Source organism: Ranitomeya variabilis, chromosome 2, assembly GCF_051348905.1.
Source record: "Ranitomeya variabilis isolate aRanVar5 chromosome 2, aRanVar5.hap1, whole genome shotgun sequence".
Taxonomy (NCBI): domain Eukaryota; kingdom Metazoa; phylum Chordata; class Amphibia; order Anura; family Dendrobatidae; genus Ranitomeya; species Ranitomeya variabilis.
In genome coordinates, this window is record NC_135233.1 from 264,917,270 (window position 1) to 264,940,155 (window position 22,886).

Below are 22,886 nucleotides of genomic sequence, written 5' to 3' on the forward strand. Positions count from 1 at the left end.
TTTGCTAGGTTCAGCAAATGCTAAAACTAACCTGCCATTATGATTCTCCAGGTCATTACGAGTTCATAGACACCTAACATGTCTAGGTTATTTTTTATCTAATTGGTGAAAACAAATTCCAAATTCCAAAATGCACGATTTTTTTGATACCTGTAGCGTCTCCAATTTTCGTGATCTGGGGTCAGGTGAGGACTTATTTTTTGCGTGCCGAGCTGTCGTTTTTAATGATACCATTTTGGTGTAGATACGTTCTTTTGATCGCCCGTTATTGCATTTTAATGCAATGTCGCAGCTACCAAAAAAACTTAATTTTGGCGTTTTGATTTTTTTTCTCGCTATGCCATTTAGTGGTCAGGTTAATCCTTTGTTTTTATTGATAGATCGGGCGATTCTGAACGCGGCGATACCAAATATGTGCATGTTTGATTTTTTTTTTTTATTGTTTTATTTTGATTGAGGCGAAAGGGGGGTGATTTGAACTTTTATATATTTTATTTTTTTTATATTTTTAAACACTTTTTTTATTTTTTATTTTGGCATGCTTCAATAGCCTCCATAGGAGGCTAGAAGCATGCACAACTCGATCGGCTCTGCTACATAGAGGTGAAGTACAGATCACCTCTATGTAGCAGAAATGCAGGTGTACTTTGAACGCCGACCACAGGGTGGCGCTCAAAGCAATCGGCCATCAACAACCATAGAAGTCTCAAGGAGACCTCTGGTTGTTATGGCAATGCACCGATGACCCCCGATCACGTGACGGGGGTCAGCGGTGCGAGCACTGCCGGCCGCGCGGCCGGGAGCGCTAGTTAGATGCCGCTGTCAGCACTTTATGGCAGCATTTAACTAGTTAATGGGCGTGGGCGGATCGCGATTCCGCTCGCGCTCATTGCGCGCACATGTCAGCTGTACAAAACAGCTGACATGTCGCGGCTTTGAGGTGAGCTCACCGCCGGAGCCCACCTCAAAGCAGGGGATCTGCCAGCTGACGCACTATTCCGTCAGCTGGCAGAAAGGGGTTAAACATTCCAAAACTTCCTGTGAAACACCTGAAGGGTTAATAAACTTCTTGAATGTGGTTTTGAGCACCTTGAGGGGTGCAGTTTTTAGAATGGTGTCACACTTGGGTATTTTCTATCATATAGACCCCTCAAAATGACTTCAAATGAGATGTGGTCCCTAAAAAAAAAAATGGTGTTGTAAAAATGAGAAATTGCTGGTCAACTTTTAACCCTTATAACTCCCTAACAAAAAAAAATTTTGGTTCCAAAATTGTGCTGATGTAAAGTAGACATGTGGGAAATGTTACTTATTAAGTATTTTGTGTGACATATCTCTGTGATTTAAGGGCATAAAAATTCAAAGTTCGAAAATTTTGAAATTTTTGCCAAATTTCCGTTTTTTTCACAAATAAACGCAGGTAATATCAAATAAATTTTACCACTATCATGAAGTACAATATGTCACGAGAAAACAAGGTCAGAATCACCGGGATCCGTTGAAGCGTTCCAGAGTTATAACCTCATAAAGGGACAGTGGTCAGAATTGTAAAAATTGGCCCGGTCATTAACGTGCAAACCACCCTTTGGGCTTAAGGGGTTAAGGAGGTGAATAGTCATTCACACTGAAGTTTTAATGTTTTGTCCTATTTGTTGTTTGCTTCACAATAAAGAGAAAACTATATGAACTGATACAAACCCTCAAAAAAACAGTAAAGTTCCAGGGTGTGAGGTAGCAAAACACTAAGGCCATGTGCCCACGTTGCGGATTCCGCTGCAGAATTTTCTGCAGCGGATTTGCTAAATCCGCAGTGAAAAACCGCTGCGGTTTTTACTGCGGATTTATCGCAGTTTGGCCGGCGTCACACTAGCAGTATTTGGTCAGTATTTTACATCAGTATTTGTAAGCCAAAACCAGGAGTGGGTGATAAATGCAGAAGTGGTGCATATGTTTGTTACACTTTTCCTCTATTTGTTCCACTCCTGGTTTTGGCTTACAAATACTGAGGTAAAATACTGACCAAATACTGCTAGTGTGACGGCAGCCTTTCTAGTGCGGTTTTCTCAGCGGGTTTTCACCTGCAGATTTCTATTGGAGCAGGTTGAAACCCGCAGCGGAATCCGCACAAACAATTGACATGCTGCGGAAAATAAACCGCTGCGTTTCCGCGCGTTTTTTTCCTCAGCATGTGCACTGCGGATTTAATTTCCCATAGGTTTACATTGTACTGTAAACTTATGGGAAACCGCTGCGGACCCGCAGCTGCGGAAACGCTGCGCTTCCACCTCGAAATCCGCAGCGTAATCCGCAGCGTGTGCACATACCCTAAAAATGCCAGTGGGTTAATACGCTTGTAAGCCAATGTATATCGGGAGCAGGAGGTTGTAATACTGAGTGGTATATGAGGTGGTGGTACTGTACTCTGTATAAGAATATTATTAAACTGACAAACGGGGCAAAAGGTATGAACGCTCTACCTTATATAGTAAATAGAAACCCAAGAGAAATAGGCACTAGAGCACAATATACACAATATCAATTTTATCAGACAGTAAAAAACACAGATTAAAAAACTATTGAAGATAATAAGTAGACACAATTGAAAAAGTGAAAGACAACAAACTAGTACTGCAAGTAGAAAACAGGAATGGCACTGACACAAACCACTAGATGGTAAGATATAATGAATACAAACAATCAATAAGCTCTCTTCTCAGATGTGCAAATAGGGACTACCGTATATTGAAGACTTGTAACAGTTCTTAGAAAATATATCAAATATATAATTGTGTCAAAAAAGTGTAAAATGCCAAGATACACAGTATAGCCAAACAGTGGCCCAGACTCAAAAGAATCCTACAGATTAGCTTCATATGCTAAGGTGCGTAGTGCAAAAGTGCAATAAATACTGCATAGTATGACCTTATGTCAGCCATAGTGGCTAAATACTATTTAAATAAATCCCAAATAGAAAATACATACCCATTACATGTTAGTAATATAATAATATAGAGTATAGAGATATATCAAACCATACAGCACTCTGAGCAATCAACCAAAAAGGAGCTTCGGCAAAGAATACAGGAGTGATGGTAGGATAAAAAAAAAGGTAAATTGAGCCCACCTGTATCTAAATGCGGGAAGAGGAACCCCAACGCGCGTTTCGCACACTTGCTTCTGTATGGTATGATATATCTCTATACTCTATATTATATTACTAACATGTAATGGGTATATATTTTATATTTGGGATTTATTTAAATAGTATTTAGCCACTATGGCTGACATAAGGTCATACTATGCAGTATTTATTGCACTACGCACCTTAGCATATGAAGCTAATCTGTAGGATTCTTTTGAGTCTGGGCCACTGTTTGGCTATACTGTGTATCTTGTCATTTTACACTTTTTTGACACAATTATATATTTGATATATTTTCTAACAACTGTTACAAGTCTTCAATATAGTCCCTATTCGCACATCTGAGAAGAGAACTTATTGATTGTTTGTATTCATTATATCTTACCATCTAGTGGTTTGTGTCAGTGCCATTCCTGTTTTCTACTTGCGGTACTAGTTTGTTGTCTTTCACTTTTTCAATTGTGTCTACTTATTATCTTCAATGGTTTTTTAATCTGTGTTTTTAAGTTTAATCTGGTTTTTATTGAAAAGAACTTCAAAACAAACAAGGAACAAAGGATTCAACAACATAAAAAGTATTGAGTACAAAAAGAAATCTCATATACAACTGTATATCAAGACCTGTAACCAACAAGTCCCGAAATAGTATAATCTGTGTTTTTTATTGTCTTTAATAAAATTGATATTGTGCTCTAGTGCCTATTTTTGTTGGGTTTCTACTCTAAGAAGTAGGAGATTGTACTATGCTGTGCATGAGGAGCAGTTGGTGTTACTTTGCTATGTATGAGGACAATGTGGACCAGTGCTGTTTATGTGGCGGAGGTGGTGTTACTGTTCTAAGTATGAGGAAGAGGTGGTACTGTGCAGTGTATGAGGAGGTAGTGGTACTGAACTATGTATAAGAAGGAGATGGTTCTGTGCAGTGTATGAGGAGTACATAGTGGTACTATGCACTGTATGCGGAGGTGGTAGTACTGTACTGTGTGAGAGGAGGAGAAGGTGCTACTGTGCTGTGTATGAGGAGGTGGTGGTACTGTGCTGTTTATGAGGTTTAGGTTGTACTGTGCAGTGTTTGACAAGGATGTTGTGGTTCTTTGTTTTGAAGTAGGTGGTACTGTACTGTTTGAGGAGGATATGGTGGCAATTCTGTGATTTTGTATGAAGAGGAGGTCATGGTACTGTGATGTGCATGAGGAGGAAGTGGTACTGTGATGTGTATGATGAGGAGGTGATATTGTGCAGTGTATGAGGAGGTAGTGGTACTGTGCTGTGTATGAGAAACAGTTGTACTGTGTTGTGTTTGAGGAGGTGGTACTGTGCAGCGAATGAGGAGTAGGTTATGGTGGTGGTACTATGCTGTGGAGGAAAAGAAGTCAATACTTACTGTTTGTGAGGAGGAGGTGGTTTTACTTTGTTGTGTATGAAGAGGAGGTGATGGTACTTTTCCATGTATGAGGAGGTGGTACTGTGCTGTATACGAGAAGATGGTAGTACTGTGCAGTGTATGAGGATGAGGTGATGGGACTGGGCCGTGTATGAGGAGGAGGTGGTACTGTGCGGTGTATGTGGAGGAGGTAGTGATACAGGGCTGTGTATGAGGAGGTGGTGGTGCTGTGAACGAGGTGTAGTACTTGGTAGTGTATAAAGAGGAGTTGGTGGTGTATAAAGAAGAAGTGGTACTGTACAGTGTATGAGGAGGTGGTGGTACTGTGCATTTTATGAGGAAGAGGTGGTGGTATTGTGCTGTGTATGAGGAGATGGTGGTACTGTACTGTGTATAAGGAGGTGGTAGGATTGTACTGTTTAAGGAGGAGGAGGTGATGGTACTGTGCTGTGTATAAGGAGGAGGTGGTGATGCTGTGCTATTTATGAGGAGGTAGTACTGTGCAGCATATGAAGAGGAGTTGGTACTGTTCTGTGTATGAGGAGGCGGTAGTACTGGGTGGTGGTAATGCACTGTTTATGAGGAGGAGAAAGTTGTATTGTGCTGTATATGAGGAGGAAGTGGTACTGTTTAGTGTTTGAGGCTTGGATTGTGGTACTGTGCCAATTAAATGGAGGAGGAGGTATTTTGCTGTGTAAGAAGAGAAGATGGTGCTCTGTAGTGTATGCGTAGGATGTGGTGGTACTGTGCTGTGTATGAGGAAGTGGTAGTGTGCAGTGTATGACGAGGAGGTAGTTCTGTGCTGTGTATGACGAGGAGGTGGTTCTTTGCTGTGCATGAGGAGGAGATGACGGTACTGTGGTATGTGTGAGGAAGATGTGGTGGTACTGTGAACTGTATGAGGAGGTTGTACTGTGAACTATGAGGTGGTGATACTGTACTGTATATGAGGAGGTGGTACTGTACTCTATATGAGGTGGTGGCGGTAATGTGCTGTGTATGAGGAGGAGATGGTACTGTACTGTTTGAGGAGGAGGATGTGGTGGTACTATGCTGTATATGAGGAGGAAGTGATGGTGATACTGTACCGATTATGAGGAGGTGGTGGTAGTACTGTGCTGTGTATGAGGAGATTATGGTACTTTGCTTTATATGTGGAGAAGGTGGAGGTAGGCTGAGGTGGGGGTGGTACTGTACTGTGTATGAGGAGGTGGTGGTACTGTACCTCTTATGAGGAAGTGGTAGTGTTACTGTGCTTTATATGAGGAGGAGGTGGAGGTACTGTGCTGTGTATGAGGTGAAGGTGGTGGTAGTGTGCTGTGTATGAGGAGGAGGTGGTACTGTGATGTGTATGAGGAGGTGGTACTGTGGTGTGTATGAGGAGGAGTTAGTGGTACTTTGCTGTGTATGATAAGGAGGTGGTACTGTGCTGTGTGTGAGGAGGAGGTGGTACTGTGCTGTGTATGAGGTGAAGGATGTGGTACTGTGCTGTGTGAGGAGGTGGTGATACTGTGCTGTGTATGAGTAGGTGGTGGTACTTTGCTGTGTATGAGGAGGAGGAGATGGTACTGTGCTGTGTAGTGTATGAGGAAGAGGTGGTGCTGTACTGTATGTGAGGAGGTGGTGGTACTGTGCTGTGTATGAGGAGGAGGTGGTGGTACTGTGCTGTGTATGAGGAGGTTTTGGTACTGTGATGTGTATTAAGGGGAGGTGGTGGTACTGTGTATGAGGAGGAGGTAGTGGTACTTTGCTGTGTATGATAAGGAGGTGGTACTGTGCTGTGTATGAGGAGGTAGTTGTACTGTGTGTGAGGAGGAGGTGGTACTGTGCTGTGTATGAGGTGAAGGATGTGGTACTGTGCTGTGTGAGGAGGTGGTGATACTGTGCTGTGTATGAATAGGTGGTGGTACTTTGCTGTGTATGAGGAGGAGGAGATGGTACTGTGCTGTGTAGTGTATGAGGAAGAGGTGGTGCTGTACTGTATGTGAGGAGGTGGTGGTACTGTGCTGTGTATGAGGAGGAGGTAGTGGTACTGTGCTGTGTATGAGGAGGTAGTTGTACTGTTTATGAGAAGGAAGTAGTTGTACTTTGTACGAGGAGGAGGTAGTACTGTGCTGTGTATGAGGAGGTGGTGGTACTGTGCATTGTTTGAGGAGGAGGTGGTACTTTGCTGTGTATGAGAAGGAGAAGGTAGTTCTGTGCTGTGTATGAGGAGGAGGAGGTGGTACTGTGCTGTGTATAAGGAGGAGGAGATGGTATTGTGCTGTGTATGAGGAGGTGGTGGTTCTGTGCTGTGTATGAGGAGGTGGTGGTTCTGTGCTGTGTATGAGAAGGAGAAGGTAGTTCTGTGCTGTGTATGAGGAGGAGGAGGTGGTACTGTGCTGTGTATGAGGAGGAGGAGATGGTATTGTGCTGTGTATGAGGAGGAGGTGGTGGTTCTGTGCTGTGTATGAGGAGGTGGTGGTTCTGTGCTGTGTATGAGGAGGAGGAGGTGGTGGTGGTGCTGTGTATGAGGAGGAGGTGGTGGTACTGTGCTGTGTATGAGGAGGTGGTGGTACTTTGCTGTGTTTGAAGATGAGGTGGTACTGTGCTGTGTATGATGAGGAGGAGGAGGTGGTACTGTGCTGTGTATGAGGAGGAGGTGGTGGTGGTTCTGTGCTGTGTATGAGGAGGAGGTGATGGTTCTGTGCTGTGTATGAGGAGGAGGTGGTACTGTGCTGTGTATGAGGAGGAGGAGGAGGTGGTACTGTGCTGTGTATGAGGAGGAGGAGGTGGAACTGTGCTGTGTATGAGGAGGAGATGGTATTGTGCTGTGTATGAGGAGGAGGAGGTGGTACTGTGCTGTGTATGAGGAGGAGGTGGTACTGTGCTGTGTATGAGGAGGAGATGGTATTGTGCTGTGTATGAGGAGGAGGTGGTGGTTCTGTGCTGTGTATGAGGAGTAGGAGGTGATAGTACTGTGCTGTGTTTGAGAAGGTAGTAGTGTGCTGTGTATGAGGAGGTGGTGGTACTTTGCTGTGTTTGAAGATGAGGTGGTACTGTGCTGTGTATGAGGAGGAGGAGGTGGTACTGTGCTGTGTATGAGGAGGTGGTACTGTACTGTGCTGTGTTTGAGAAGGTAGTAGTGTGCTGTGTATGAGGAGGTGGTGGTACTGTGCTGTGTTTGAAGATGAGGAGGTGGTACTGTGCTGTGTATGAGGAGGAGGTGGTACTGTGCTGTGTTTGAAGATGAGGAGGTGGTACTGTGCTGTGTATGAGGAGGAGGTGGTACTGTGCTGTGTATGAGGAGGAGGAGATGGTATTGTGCTGTGTATGAGGAGGAGGTGGTGGTTCTGTGCTGTGTATGAGGAGGTGGTGGTTCTGTGCTGTGTATGAGGAGGAGGAGGTGGTGGTGGTGCTGTGTATGAGGAGGAGGTGGTGGTACTGTGCTGTGTATGAGGAGGTGGTGGTACTTTGCTGTGTTTGAAGATGAGGTGGTACTGTGCTGTGTATGATGAGGAGGAGGAGGTGGTACTGTGCTGTGTATGAGGAGGAGGTGGTGGTGGTTCTGTGCTGTGTATGAGGAGGAGGTGATGGTTCTGTGCTGTGTATGAGGAGGAGGTGGTACTGTGCTGTGTATGAGGAGGAGGAGGAGGTGGTACTGTGCTGTGTATGAGGAGGAGGAGGTGGAACTGTGCTGTGTATGAGGAGGAGATGGTATTGTGCTGTGTATGAGGAGGAGGAGGTGGTACTGTGCTGTGTATGAGGAGGAGGTGGTACTGTGCTGTGTATGAGGAGGAGATGGTATTGTGCTGTGTATGAGGAGGAGGTGGTGGTTCTGTGCTGTGTATGAGGAGTAGGAGGTGATAGTACTGTGCTGTGTTTGAGAAGGTAGTAGTGTGCTGTGTATGAGGAGGTGGTGGTACTTTGCTGTGTTTGAAGATGAGGTGGTACTGTGCTGTGTATGAGGAGGAGGAGGTGGTACTGTGCTGTGTATGAGGAGGTGGTACTGTACTGTGCTGTGTTTGAGAAGGTAGTAGTGTGCTGTGTATGAGGAGGTGGTGGTACTGTGCTGTGTTTGAAGATGAGGAGGTGGTACTGTGCTGTGTATGAGGAGGAGGTGGTACTGTGCTGTGTATGAGGAGGTAAGGTATGTGCACACGTTGCGGATTCGTGTGCGGATTTTTCTGCGCAGATTCTGAAAAATCCACAGGTAAAATGCCCTGTGTTTTACCTGCGGATTTACCTCGGATTTTCCGCAGTTTTTGTGCAGATTTCACCTGCGTTTTTACACCTGCGGATTCCAATTATGGAGCAGGTGTAAAACGCTGCGGAATCTGCACAAAGAAGTGACATGCTGCGGAAAATACAACGCAGCGCGTCCATGCATGTGCACCTCGGATTTGGTTTTCCATACGTTTACATGGTACTATACAACGCATGGAAAACTGCTGCTAATCCGCAGCATCAAATATGCAACGTGTGCACATAGCCATACTGTGCTGTGTACAAGGTTAGCAGTGTGAGCTGTAGTTCTGGATGGGTGTTGTAGTGTTCCATGTTTTCTTCTGTTTCTGCTTAGACGTTCCTGTCTGATTATGATAATGAGGGTAGTGGTGGCTGTGGATGATGGGGGCCGGGGATGTCGACGCAGAATCTATTTAACATATATATTAATTTCGCTCCTGAGCAGCGATCCGAACGAGGTGACTGAATACTGCCTTTGGTGTCTGCAGCTGTTGTTATGCTGCTGGGAATAATCTGGAGAGGCTTGTGCCTGCCCTGCAGACATGAAGGTGTACAGCCTGTGAATCCCACCCTTCACACTTAGGGGTACTGCGGAGTGTCAGAAGGCTGCAGTGTTGGATGGTGCCACCCATGGGCGCTATGATCAACGCTTGTACTCACATAATGTCTGCATAATGTCTGCAGTGATTGACGTGATCTATGGCTGGTTCTGTGCCCGGATTGTCCCTTTTCTGCCATCATTCTCTGCAATCAGCACTGTATTATCTATTTTCTACCCCACAACCTAACACCAAAATTCCCTTTCCTGTGCCCGCCGGACAATGCTTCGTGCTGAACAGTACCACCTGTGTATATAGCGTAGGTGCAGTCGCCTTTATTGCAACATGTTTTCCATTGGTGGTGCATGATCCATCTTGTGCAGGCAGCACCCCTCCCCCTCCTCATTTGAGACCCCTCCTTGCTGGGGACCATTGCTGTGCAGCCTGCTTGCAGTAGACTCGCTCTGGACCGCTCGCCATGGTTACTAATGAAGCGTTTCTCTTCCAGCTCCGTCTCTGAAGACCTGGGCTGCCGGCGTGGAGAATTCAGCAGGAAGCACTATGGCTCCGTGGAGCTGGTGAGTTCCAGCTGTCATAGAAAGTATAAAGCGGGTAAAATAAGTATTGAACACGTCACCAATTTTCTAAGTAAATTTATTTCTAAAGGTGCTATTGACATTAAATTCTCACCGGATTTCAGTAACAACGCATCCAATCCACGCAGGCTAAGAAATCAAACCATAGATGTCCAAAAATTAGGTTATGTGTAATAATGAGAAATTGGAAAACATATTGAACCCGATTACTGAAATGTATTTAATACTTCGTACAAAAGACTTTGATGGTGATGACAGCTTCAAGACGCCTCCTGTAAGGAGAAACTAGTCACATACATTGCTCAGGTGTGATTTTGGGTTGTTCTTCCACACAAACACTCTTCACATCCTGAAGGTCCTGTGGGCTCATTCTACGGACTCTGATGTTTAGTTTCTTCCATACATTTTCTATTAGATTCAGGTCCAGTGCATTCTATGAGCTTCATTTTCTCTCTCTGAATCCAATTGAGCGTTTCCTAGTCTGTGAGTTTGGGATCATTATCTTGCTGAAATTTCCACCCTCATTTCATCTTCATCATCCTGGTTGATAGCAGCAGATTTTTGTCAAGAATGTCTGTACATTTGTACCTTCATCCTTCCTTCAATCATATGAAGTTTGCCAGTGCCTTATGCTGAAAAACAGCCCCACACCATGATCTTCCCACCTCCAAACTTTACTACTGGTATGTTGTTTTAGGGGTGATATGCAGTGCCTTTTGGCCTCCAAACATGGTGTGTATTATGGCATCCAAAGAGTTCCATTTTGGTCTCATCTGATCAGACTATATTGTCCCAATATTTCACAGACTTGTCTAATTGTTGTTTAGCAAACTTTAAATGCATTTGAGCATGCTTTTTATTCAGCAGTGGAGTCTTGCGTCATGAGCGTGCATACAGGCCGTGGAGGTTGACTTCATTACTCATTGCTCACTGGAACCTTCAGTAGTTTAGAAATTCTTCTGTAACCAATGCAATAACTATGTTTTGCAACAATAAGGTTGCAAAGTTCTTGAGACAGCTCAGTGGTTTTACCCATCATGAGATATTTCTTGTGTGTCACCTTGATAACGAGACACCTTTTTATAGGCATCAGTTGAACCAGCTGATATTATTTTTCATTAAGTGGTAGGGTTGCTTTCTAACTTAATTTATGGACATCTATGGTTTGATTTCTTTTACTTTGTGGACTGGATGGGTTGTTACAGACAACTGAGCAGAATTTCACGTCATATATTTACTTAGAAAATTGATGATGTTTTCAATACTTATTTCACCTGCTGCTTTTGTCTGTATGTAACAGGCTTTTTTTTATAGAATAGGTGAGACAGACCTCTAAAATTATTTGCATGACATCTGTACTGTGAGAGTGTGTCTACACAATGTACTACTGGGTATATATGTTTCAAGGAACACTAAGAATAAACCATAGTTACTATATTGTATGTGATGAATAATATATGTAGTAATGTCTGGATGGATCGGGGGATCAGTGTCTTTAGTAGTAGTAGTAATGTCTAGATGGATCGGTGTCTTTAATAGTTGTAATATCTGGATGGATCGCTGTAATCAGAGCATGTAGTAGTAGTAGGGCCTGGATGGACCGTGTGATTGGTGTCTTTAGTAGCAGTGATCTCTGGATGGATCGGTGTGATCAGAGCATGTTGCAGTAGTAATGCCTTTATCCACCGTTTGGTCAATATCTTTAGTAGCAGTGATGTCTGGATGGATCGGGTGATTGGTGTCACTATTAGTAGTTATGTCTGGATGGACCGTGTGATCGGTGTCTTTAGTAGCAGTGATCTCTGGATGGATCGTGTGATCAGAGCATGTAGTAGTAATGCCTTTATCCACTGTTTGATCAATATCTTTAGTAGCAGTGATGTCTGGATGGATCAGGTGATCGGTGTCACTATTAGTAGTTATGTCTGGATGGACCGTGTGATCGGTGTTTCTAGTATTAGTAACGTCTGGATGGATCGAAGTGTGTAGTAGTAGTAATGTCTGGATGGATCTGAGTGTGTAGTAGTAATGCCTGGATGGATCGGAGTGTGTAGTAGTAGTAATGGCTGGATGGATTGCAATGTGTAGTAGTAGTAATGGCTGGATGGATCAGAGTGTGTAGTAGTAGGTAGTAATGGCTGAATGGATTTCAGTGTGTAGTAGTATTAATGGATGGATGGATAGGAGTGTGTAGTAGTAATGGCTGGATGGATCGGAGTGTGTAGTAGTAATGTTTGGATGAATCGGAGTGTGTAGTAGTAGTAATGGCTGGATGGATCGGAGTGTCTAGTAGTAGTGGCTGGATGGATCGGAGTGTGTAGTAGTAATATCTGAATGGATTGGAGTGTGTAGTAGTAGTGGCTGGATGGATTGAAGTGTGTAGCAGTAGTAATGACTGGATGGATCAGAATGTGTAGTAGTGGTAATGGCTGACTGGATCCGAGTGTGTAGTAGTGGTAATGGCTGGATGGATCCGAGTGTGTAGTTGTGGTAATGGCTGGATGGATCGGAGTGTGTAGTAGTAATGGCTGGATGGATCGGAGTGTGTAGTAGTAGTAATGGCTGGAAGGATCCGAGTGTGTAGTAGTAACGGCTGGATGGATCAGAGTGTGTAGTAGTAATAATATCTGGATGATTGGAGTGTGTAGTAGTAGTGGCTGGATGGATCAGAGTGTGTAGTAGTAGTGGCTGGATGGATCGGAGTGTGTAGTAGTAGTAGTAGTGGCTGGATGGATCGGAGTGTGTAGTAGCAGTAATGTTTGGATGGATCGGAGTGTGTAGTAGTAGTGGCTGGATGGATTGGAGTGTGTAGTAGTAATGGCTGGATGGATCGGAGTGTGTAATAGTAGTGGCTGGATGGATCGGAGTGTGTAGTAGTAGTAATGGTTGGATGGATCGGAGTGTGCAGTAGTAGTGGCTGGATGGATCGGAGTGTGTAGTAGCAGTAATGTTTGGATGGATCGGAGTGTGTAGTAGTAGTGGCTGGATGGATTGGAGTGTGTAGTAGTAGTAATGTTTGGATGGATCGGAGTGTGTAGTAGTAGTGGCTGGATGGATTGGAGTGTGTAGTAGTAGTAATGTTTGGATGGATCGGAGTGTGCAGTAGTAGTGGCTGGATGGATCGGAGTGTGTAGTAGTAGTACTGTTTGGATGGATCGGAGTGTGCAGTAGTAGTGGTTGGATGGATCGGAGTGTGTAGTAGTAGTAATGTTTGGATGGATTGGAGTGTGTAGTAGTAGTGGCTGGATGGATCGGAGTGTGTAGTAGTAATGGCTGGATGGATCGGAGTGTGTAGTAGTAATGGCTGGATGGATCGGAGTGTGTAGTAGTAATGGCTGGATGGATCGGAGTGTGTAGTAGTAATGGCTGGATGGATCGGAGTGTGTAGTAGTAATGGCTGGATGGATCGGAGTGTGTAGTAGTAATGGCTGGATGGATCGGAGTGTGTAGTAGTAATGGCTGGATGGATCGGAGTGTGTAGTAGTAGTAGTAATGTTTGGATGGATCGGAGTGTGTATTAGTAATGACTGAAGGAATCGGAGTATGTAGTAGTAGTAGTAATGTCTGGATGGATCGGTGTCATCAGTGTATCTTGTCTTGTAGTAGTAATGTAACATCTGGATGTGTCTCTTGTAGTAGTATCTGGATGGATCGTGGAATCAGTGAGAAGCGTGCCTCTAGAATCAGTGCTGCTGCTCCAGTCTCAGTGCTCGTATTCATCCATTGAACCACACAATTTCCTTAGTGGGGGCTCCTGTCCTGTGCCCATCATACGTGAGATTTGTGACCGTTAGAAGATGTTGGAATATTTGGTGGTCAGCGCGCTCATTGTGTAATATTATTAGTGCGGCCATAACCCTGATCCTGTGCACCGTCATCTATAATGTCACTGGCAAGCAGATTATAATCTATATCCATGGGGGAGGGTGAATATGTCCCCAGGGCCACTGTCATGTGTGTATCCCCCCAGGATGAATAGTAAAATCATCACTATCTCCTCTCTTTGGGGTGGACCTACATTTAGGTCCAGAACTAGTTGGAGTCTACAGATTACAGGTCTGCAGGACAATATTTTGCATGTGAAATGGAACAACTGAGATGCAATTGAAGTTTAGACTTTCAAGTTTCATTAAAGGGGTTGAACAAAAATATCCTGTGAAACGTTTAGGAATTGCAACCATTTTTCTACAAAGCCTCCTCATTTCAGGGGCTCAAAAGTAACTGGACAAATTAACTTTACCATAAATAAAATGTTCATTTTTAATACTTTGCAGAGAATCCTTTGCAGGTAATGATGGCCTGAAGTCTGGAAGCCATGGACGTCACCAAACGTTGGGTTTCCTCCTCTGTGATGCTGTGCCAGGCTTTTACTGCAGCTGACTTCAGATGTTGCTTGTTTGTGGGTCTTTCTACCTTAAACTCCTGGGTTGCTTTCGCAGGATGTTTTGTCCTGTGAAGCGTCCAATCAACCTTGCTGCATGTGGTTGAATCTGAGCAGAAAGTATCGCTCTGTGCGCTACAGAACTCATCCGGCTGATTCTGTCTTCTGTCTTATCATCAATGTAACACAATTTTTGTTCTTGGCTTCCAAGTGTAATATTTAAACTGCTTATGTTTAAAGACTATGGAAAAATGACTACTTTCAGCACAAACTTTGATTTTATGACCACGGGGCTGAAAATTTTCATATATATTATGTCAAAAAAAGAAAATTCCACTATAACACATTTTTATATATTTTTTGTTCCTGGGTCCAAAGTTGTTTTCTTAACCCGTTATGCCTAAAACAAATAGAAAATAGTTGTTGTTCCACAAAAACTTTGCTTCTGTGATCAGGACAATGAAATTTTGAAATTGATCTGTTTTCGTGAAAATTCTCCATTCGTATTTAATACTGAGTAGTCTTCATTGTCCTGATCACAGAATCAAAGTTCTTGTGGAACAACAACTATTTTCTATGTGTTTTAGGCATAACGGGTTAGGAAAACACACTTTGGACCCAGGAACAAAAAATAGAAATTTGTTACATAGTGTAAGCACTATTGACCCAGCGCCATTGGAAGTCATACATGCCCATGTCATCACACTGCATCCACCATGTGTTACAGAGGATGTGCTGTGCCTTGGATTATGAGCTGTTCCAAGTCCTCTCCACACTTTCTTCTTCCCATCATAGTAGTACAGGTTGATCTTTGTTTCATCTGTCCAAAGAATGTTTTTTCCAGAACTGGGCGTCTTCTTTAGATGTTTTTTTTTACCAAGTCTAATCTGGCCTTTGGATTATTAAGTCTGATTAAGGCCATGTGCACACGTTAAGTATTTTTCGCGTTTTTTTCGCGTTTTTTCGCTATAAAAACGTGATAAAAACGCGAAAAAAACGCTTACATATGCCTCCTATTATTTTAAGTGTATTCCGCATTTTTTGTGCAAATGTAGCCTTTTTTTCCGCGAAAAAATCGCATCGCGGAAAAAAAAGCAACATGTTCATTAAAATGCGGAATTGCAGGGGATTCCGCACACCTAGGGGTCCATTGATCTGCTTACTTCCCGCACGGGGCTGTGCCCACGATGCGGGAAGTAAGCAGATTATGTGCGGTTGGTACCCAGGGTGGAGGAGAGGAGACTCTCCTCCACGCACTGGGCACCATATAATTGGTCAAAAAATAAGAATTAAAATAAAAAACAGTCCTATACTCACCCTCGATGTCTTCCCGCCTCCACTGCATGCTGTCGCTTCGGTTCCTGTAGCTGGTGTGCGGTGAAAGACCTTCCGATGACGTCACTGTCCTGTGATTGGTCGTGAGCGGTCATGTGACCGCTCACGTGACCGTGACGTCACGGAAGGTCCTGTGCGCACAGACCAGCTATAGGAAGAGGAACGGACGCAGGTGAGGAGATGTCTGGGTGAGTATAAGCATTTTTTTATTTTTTTAATTATTTTTAAACATTCTATCTTTTACTATAGATGCTGCATAAGCTGCATCTATAGTAAAAAGATGGTCACACTTGTCAAACGCTATGTTTGACAAGTGTGACCAACCTATCAGTCAGTTTTCCAAGCGATGCTACAGATCGCTTGGAAAACTTTAGCATTCTGCAAGCTAATTACGCTTGCAGAATGCTAAAAAAACGCGAAAAAAACGGAAAAAAAACGCAAAAAAAAAAATGCGGATTTCTTGCAGAAAATTTCCGGTTTTCTTCAGGAAATTTCTGCAAGAAATCCGCAACATGTGCACATACCCTAAGGGTTAGTGGTGCTCTCATGAAGTCTTCTCTTTAGACTTTAGACTTAGATACCGAGACACCTACTTCCTGGAGCGTGTTCTTCATTTGGATGGATCTTGTGGAAGGGTTTTTGTTCACCATAGGATTCTGTGATCATCCACCACTGTTGTCTTCTATGAACGGTCAGGCCTCTTTGAGGTCCCAAGCTCACCAATGCGTTCTTTTTGCAGATTGTACGAAACTGTTGATTTCACCACTCTTGACATCTCTGCTATTTCTCTGATGGATTTCTTCTTTTTCAGCCCAATAATCTGTTTCCCTTCCATTGTGGATTCACAGCAACAGCTTCCAATTGCAAATGCCACTCCTGGAGTCACCTACAGACCAGTTACCTTCTTAGGCTACTTTCACACTAGCGTCGGGCTCAGCCCGTCGCGGTGCGTCGGGCCGAGGTCCCCGACGCTAGCGTTGTCTCCGCCGCACAACGGGGGCAGCGGATGCATTTTTCCAGCGCATCCGCTGCCCCATTGTGAGGTGCGGGGAAGTGCGGGGAGGTGGGGGCGGAGTTCCGGCCGCGCATGCGCGGTCGGAAAAAGCGGACCGTCGGGAGCAAAAAACGTTACATGTAACGTTTTTTGCTCCCGACGGTCCGCCACAGCACGGCGCAACCGTCGCACGACGGTTGCGACGTGTGGCAATGCGTCGCAAATGCGTCGCTAATGTAAGTCAATGCAGAAAAAACGCATCCAGCAAGCACTTTTGCAGGATGCGTTTTTTCGGCAAAACGACGCATTTCCGACGTATTGCAGTTAACGCTAGTGTGAAAGTAGCCTTAATGATGGATTAATGATGGAATAGCCCAATGCAGCCTATTGAAAAGCTTTTTGAGATAATTGTCCAATTACTTTTGGTCCCTTGAAAAAGCGGCAGCTATATATTAAAGAGTGTTAATTCCTTCAGTGGGGATGTGAATACCCTCAAAGCTGAGAGTTTGCACTTTAAGCTCATATTGATTATATAACAGTATCTTGAATATGTTTTGGTAAACAGTGAAAATGACAAAACTTGTGTCACTGTCCAAATATTTCTGGACTTAACTGTAGGTAAACACTTTGGTCTCAGCAGAAACACTGGATAATATGGGATCTGCATTCAGTGCAGTGCAGTTCAGTCTTTCATCAGTGCCTCCTGTGACAGCCATCCTCCAGTGATGGCTGTGTGTCCTGCCGGTTGGGGGTAGTAGTCTGTTGAGCTGGGTACATTTCTGCACAGTATTAAAAGTTGTGGCGAATCAGTGGGCAATTATATGGTGGCACGCAGCTGGCCTGTGATTTCTGCAGTGTGGAGATGTGAGGCTTTCTCGTGCCTGCAGCTGCCGAGCCTGTGATTGATTCCAGGCCTGTGTAATTCTGTCACTGGAGATGTAATTAGATAAGTCTGGAGAAATGTCATCCTCAGAGATGTCTGACTCATGGCCCAGCTTTGCGTCTCGCCTGTGCTTGCTGTTGGAAACCGTTGTACTAACATCTCCCAGTCTTTAATGGGGTCTGTTCATTGAGGAAGACCCCCATATTTACCAGCATGTCATCCCTCCAGCTGCCGTGGAGCCAGACGGACACTCCATACCCGCAGCCATATGAGTGGAGAGGTTTGCTTACAGGAGAAATGCAATCAACTAGTTAACGTGAAAATGTAGAGCTACAACCCTCACCCAGTTACTTTGATATTGTCCCCACCCTGTGCTGAGTGCAGCACCGCAGATGGTAGACTACAAATGGAGCGGACAGTGGAGATCACACATGCGACATGGTTTGTGACTGTCCGAGGGATCTGGGCTGTATATGGAATGCTCTGCCCGTGCCACGCTCTGTGTCTGGCTTGGTGATCTATGCCATATGTGGAGTATTCTGCCGGTGCCGCACTCTGTGTCTGGCTTGGTGATCTGGGCCATACGTGGAGTACTCTGCTGGTGCCGCGCTCTGTGTCTGGCTTGGTGATCTGGGCTATACGTGGAATACTCTGCTTGTACCGTGCTCTGTGTCTGGCTTGGTGATCCGGGCCGTAAGTGGAATACTCTGCCTGTGCTGTGCTTTGTGTCTGGCTTGGTGATCTGGGCTATACGTGGAGTACTCTGCCTGTGCCGTGCTTTGAGTCTGGCTTGGTGATCCGGGCTGTAAGTGGAATACTCACCCAGTGCCACGCTCTGTGCCTGGCTTGGTGATCCGGGCTATATGTGGAATACTTTGCCTGTGCCATGCTCTGTGTCTGGCTTGGTGATCCGTGCTATACGTAGAATACTCTGCCTGTGCCACGCTCTGTGTCTGGCTTGGTGATGCGGGCTATACGTGGAATACTCTGCCTGTGCCGTGCTTTGTGTCTGGCTTGGTGATCCGGGCCGTACGTGGAGTACTCTTATCGGCTCTGCACTCCGTGTCTGGCTTGGTGATCTGGGCTGTACGTGCAATACTCTGCCTGTGCCATGCTTTGTGTCTGGCTTGGTGATCTGGGCTATGCGTGGAATACTCTGCCTGTGCCGTGCTTTGTGTCTGGCTTGGTGATCCAAGCCGTACGTGGAGTACTCTGCCAAGCCACATTCTCTCCTGCACACAGCCGTGCTCTGGGATCGGCTTCTCTAGGATGATGTGTATGGGCTGAGGTGTGGCAGAGCTGAAGGCCTAGAGATACCGGAGGCTTCCTGCACTGGGGGACACTGGTCTTACTAGCCACACTGTATATAACATTATATCATGTGCTCTTGTTTCCACAGCTCATTTCCAGTGATGCTGATGGAGCCATACAGAGAGCGGGAAGATTTCGGGTTGAGAATGGATCTTCAGACGAGGTACGGGCTCATCAAGAGGACCAGATTGTTATAAAGCTTTCAAAAGTGACTGCACAAAATCACAATATAATTAGTATACCGCCTTACACCAGCACAATATATCCAGTATACTGCCATGCACCAGCACAATATAACCAGTATATCTCGATACACCAGAATAGTGTAGCCCCATATAACCAGTATACCACTGTGATGACACATCATTTAATCTTAAAGGGAACCTGTCACCTGAATTTGGCGGGACCAGTTTTGGGTCATATGGGCGGGGTTTTCGGGTGTTTGATTCACCCTTTCCTTACCCGCTGGCTGCATGCTGGCCGCAATATTGGATTGAAGTTCATTCTCTGTCCTCCGGAGTACACGCCAGCGCAAGGCAATATCACTGAACCCATGGATATTTTTGCTGAGGTCAGGATGTGGACCCACCTGTTACCTGAGCCCTATGATACATTTGGTAAAGCCAAGATTGGGACCCACCGGTCACTTGGCTCCATGGAGATGTTCAGAGAAGCCAAGTTGTGACTCTCCAGTTACCTGGCCTTGTACATCAATGGACTGTCATCTTCCTAAGCTTGTCGTTACCTCCTCTCTGTGTGTGTGCAGCAGGTGGGGTAGTCGACCCTGGGAGCTCTGGAGTCACTGCTGCTGTTATCCCAGTGAGTCAGCAAAAGGGTGAGGCTCTAGTGTACCATGTTGGATAATTTGCTGGGACTGGTCTAGGTGTTATCTGCCTGTTTTGTGATTCAATAAAGTATTGCTACACTGTTTTATCCTCACCATGTGTTGTCTGAGTAGTATTATGCTCACAGTAAAAGGAGTGCGGGCGTTTGGTGGGATAAGCCCTAATCCAGGCGGTTTTGGCTAGCGGACTAGAGCACCCACTGAGACCCATGTCTCCACAACTGCCATACACCAGCACAAGGTAACCAGTGTATCGCCATACACCAGCACTGTTCAACCCCATATAACCAGTGTACTACCATACACCAGCATAATATAACCAGTATACAGCCATACACCAGCACTGTGTAACCAGTATCCTGCCATACACCAGCACAGTATAACCCCTTATTCCAGAATAATAAGAATTGTTTCTCTGAGCACATTCTTCTCCTGTTGTATGATGTTCTGTACTGGTTGTTATAACACTCACATGTGTCCTCTGCAGATCAGTGACTACACGCCGGGGGTCTGGAGACGGACGGACGTTCACCTGGAGAACCCTGAGTATCACACACGATGGTACTTCAAGTATTTCCTGGGGAAAGGTGAGTCAAGCCGCCACATGAATGAAAGACTTATTAGCCAGCAATTGCGTCTAGCGGGTGGCACGCTCTGCGGGGATTGCATGCTAGAGGCAGTCTTGCGGGGGTGGCACGCTCTGTGGGGACCATGTGCTGGGGGCAGTCTTGTGGGCGGTGAGCTCTGCAAAGACAGTGTGCTGCAGGTGGTCTAGCAGGCGGCGCAACCCGAGACGACCATGGGCTGTGGGCGATATGCTCTGCGGAGACCGTGTGCTGGGGGTCGTTTTGCGGGCGACTGGCTCTGTAGGGGCCGGACCGTGTGATAGGAATCTTGCGGGAGACATGTTCTCTGCTGGGACCATATGCTGGGGTGGTCTTGTGGGAGACGTGATATGCGAGGGACACATGCTTGGGGGGTAGTCTTGCTAGACACATGCTCTATGGGGACCGTGTGCTAATGGTCTTTCGGGAGACATGCTCTCTGCGAGGATCGTGTGCTTGAGGGTGGACTTGGAGGTGTTGTGCTCTGCAGAGGCCATGTGCTTGGGGTGGTATTGCAGGCAGCGGGCTCTGCTGGGGCGGGCCATATACAGTAAAGGGGATCTTGCGGAAGACATGCTCTCTGTTGGGACCGTGTGCTGGGGTGGTCTTCGGGGAGACGTGCTCTGCTGGGGGTAGTCTTGAGGGAACCATGAAATGCGAGGGCCGTGTGTTGAGGGTGATCTTGCGAGAGATATGCTCTGTGGGTGTGCTAGGGGTCTTGCGGTAGATGTGCTATGTGAGGGCCGTGTTCTGGGGGTGGTCTTGCAAGAGATGTGCTCAGCGGGGGCCGTGTCCTAGGGGTCTTGTAGGAGACGTGCTATGTGAGGGCCATGAGCTAGGGGTCTTGCAGGAGATGTGCTATGCGTGGGCCGCATGCTGGGGGTGGTCTTTCGGGAGACGTGGTAGGGATCTCACGGGAGACATGCTTTCTGCGGGGACCGTGTGATCTTGTGGGAGACGTACTCTGCTTGGGCTAGTGTGCTGGGTGTGGCCTTGCAGAAGACGTGTTCTGCAGAAGCTATATGCTTGGGGTCTTGCGGAAGACATACTTTCTGCAGTGACCGTGTGCTGGGGGTCGGTTTGCAGGAGACATGCTCTGCTGGGGCTGTGTGCAGAGGATGGTCTTGTGGGAGACGTGCTCTGCAGGGGCCGTGTGCTAGGGATGGTCTTGCGGGAGACATGCTCTGCGGTGCCCGTGTGCTGGGGTGGTCTTGCGGGAGACTTGCTCTGCTGGGGATGTGTGCTGGGGGGGTCTTGTGGGAGATGTGCTATACGAGGGCTGTGCTGGGGGTGATCTTGCTGGAGATGTGCTCTGCTGGGGATGTGTGCTGAGAGTGGTCTTGTGGGAGACTTCTATGCAAGGGCCGTGCGCTGTGGGGTGTTCTTACGGGAGACATGTTCTGCAGGGGCGGTATGCTAGGGATGGTCAGGAGATGTGCTCTGCGAAGGCAGTATGCTGTGGAGTGGTGTTGTGGGAGGTGCACTCTGCGGGGACGGTGTGCTGGGGTGTGGTTTGTGGGCGGTGCGCTCTGCGAGGGCCGTGTGCTGGGTGGTGATTTTGGGAATGGCGCGCTCTTGAGGGACTGAGTGCTAGGGATTGGTCTTGTAGGGGCCATGTGCTAGGGATGGTCTTGTGTGAGGTGGGCTCTGTGGGAGCCATGTGCTAGGAATGGTCTTGTGGGAGGTGGGCTCTGTGGGAGCCATGTGCTAGGGATGGTCTTGTAGGGGGTGGGCTCTGTGGGGGCCATGTGCTAGAGATGGTCTTGTGGGAGGTGGGCTCTGTGGGGGCCATGTGCTAGGGGTGGTCTTGTGGGCGGTATGCTCTGTGACAGAAGATTTTGAAGCTGTGTTGATGGTGTTTTGCTTTCAGTTCATCAGAACTATGTAGGGACTGACGCAGAGCGGAGTCCGTTCTTCTTGTCCGTAGTTCTTTCTGAGCAGAATAATCAGCGCGTTCCGCAGTACCGAGCGATCTTATGGAGGAAAGCAGTAAGTGTCGAGAACATAGAGCAGCGGGGGCAGCTCGCTCCGGGACTTCTCTTACTATTCTGTGATTGCTTTTCCAGGGGACGCTGAAAATTTGTCTTTCTTATTGTCCCACAAAAACCTTATCCGTGAAGTCTATACTAAGGTGAGTAGCCTGGATCCCCCCGCAGCCAGCGAGCCCTGGATGCCCCTGTGGACAGCTAGCCCTGGACCCCCCCAAAGCCCCCACAGCGAGCCATGGACCCCCCCCCAGCGAGCCCTGGATCCCCCCCCCGCAGCCAGCGAGCCCTAAATCCCCCCCCCCCCCCCCGCAGCTAGCGAGCCATAGATCCCCCTGCAGCCAGCGAGCCCTGGATTCCCCTGCGGCCAGCGAGCCCTGGATCCCCCCACTGCCAGCGAGCCCTGGATCCCCCTGTGGCCAGTTAGCCCTGGATCTCCCCCCGCGGCTGGCGAGCCCTGATTCCGTTGTAGCAGAACTGTGTTTGACCTGACAATGTTATTAGAGAGCAGAACCTTTTTTTCGCAGATCTTCTTGCTCGGAGTGAATAGGATACTTTTATCCAGATGTTGACAATCTGTCCTGACTTGTTCCTGCTCACAGCTGGGAATTTGTTATAGTGTAACTTTGTGGATATACTCTAATCTAACTACAAAGGCAA

At 46.4% G+C, this 22,886-nt stretch overlaps 1 protein-coding gene across 12 annotated transcripts in view; it reads left to right on the top strand.

Annotated features, from left to right (window-relative positions):
• GARNL3 (GTPase activating Rap/RanGAP domain like 3) overlaps positions 1 to 22,886 on the top strand; it is a 190,340-nt gene that overhangs the window by 143,163 nt on the left and 24,291 nt on the right. For 11 of the 12 annotated variants that reach the window (XR_013221257.1, XR_013221256.1, XR_013221255.1 and 8 more), the window contains 5 exons: positions 9,801 to 9,870; positions 18,881 to 18,955; positions 20,124 to 20,223; positions 22,112 to 22,230; positions 22,308 to 22,372. Coding sequence is in view for 8 of the 12 variants with exons in the window: in XM_077284902.1 (XP_077141017.1) it covers positions 9,801 to 9,870; positions 18,881 to 18,955; positions 20,124 to 20,223; positions 22,112 to 22,230; positions 22,308 to 22,372 (429 nt within the window). In the remaining 4 variants the exon portion in view is untranslated. Of the gene's footprint in view, positions 1 to 9,581; positions 9,612 to 9,800; positions 9,871 to 18,880; positions 18,956 to 20,123; positions 20,224 to 22,111; positions 22,231 to 22,307; positions 22,373 to 22,886 lie in introns of those variants that run through there. The other variant, XM_077284909.1, reaches the window with a different exon arrangement.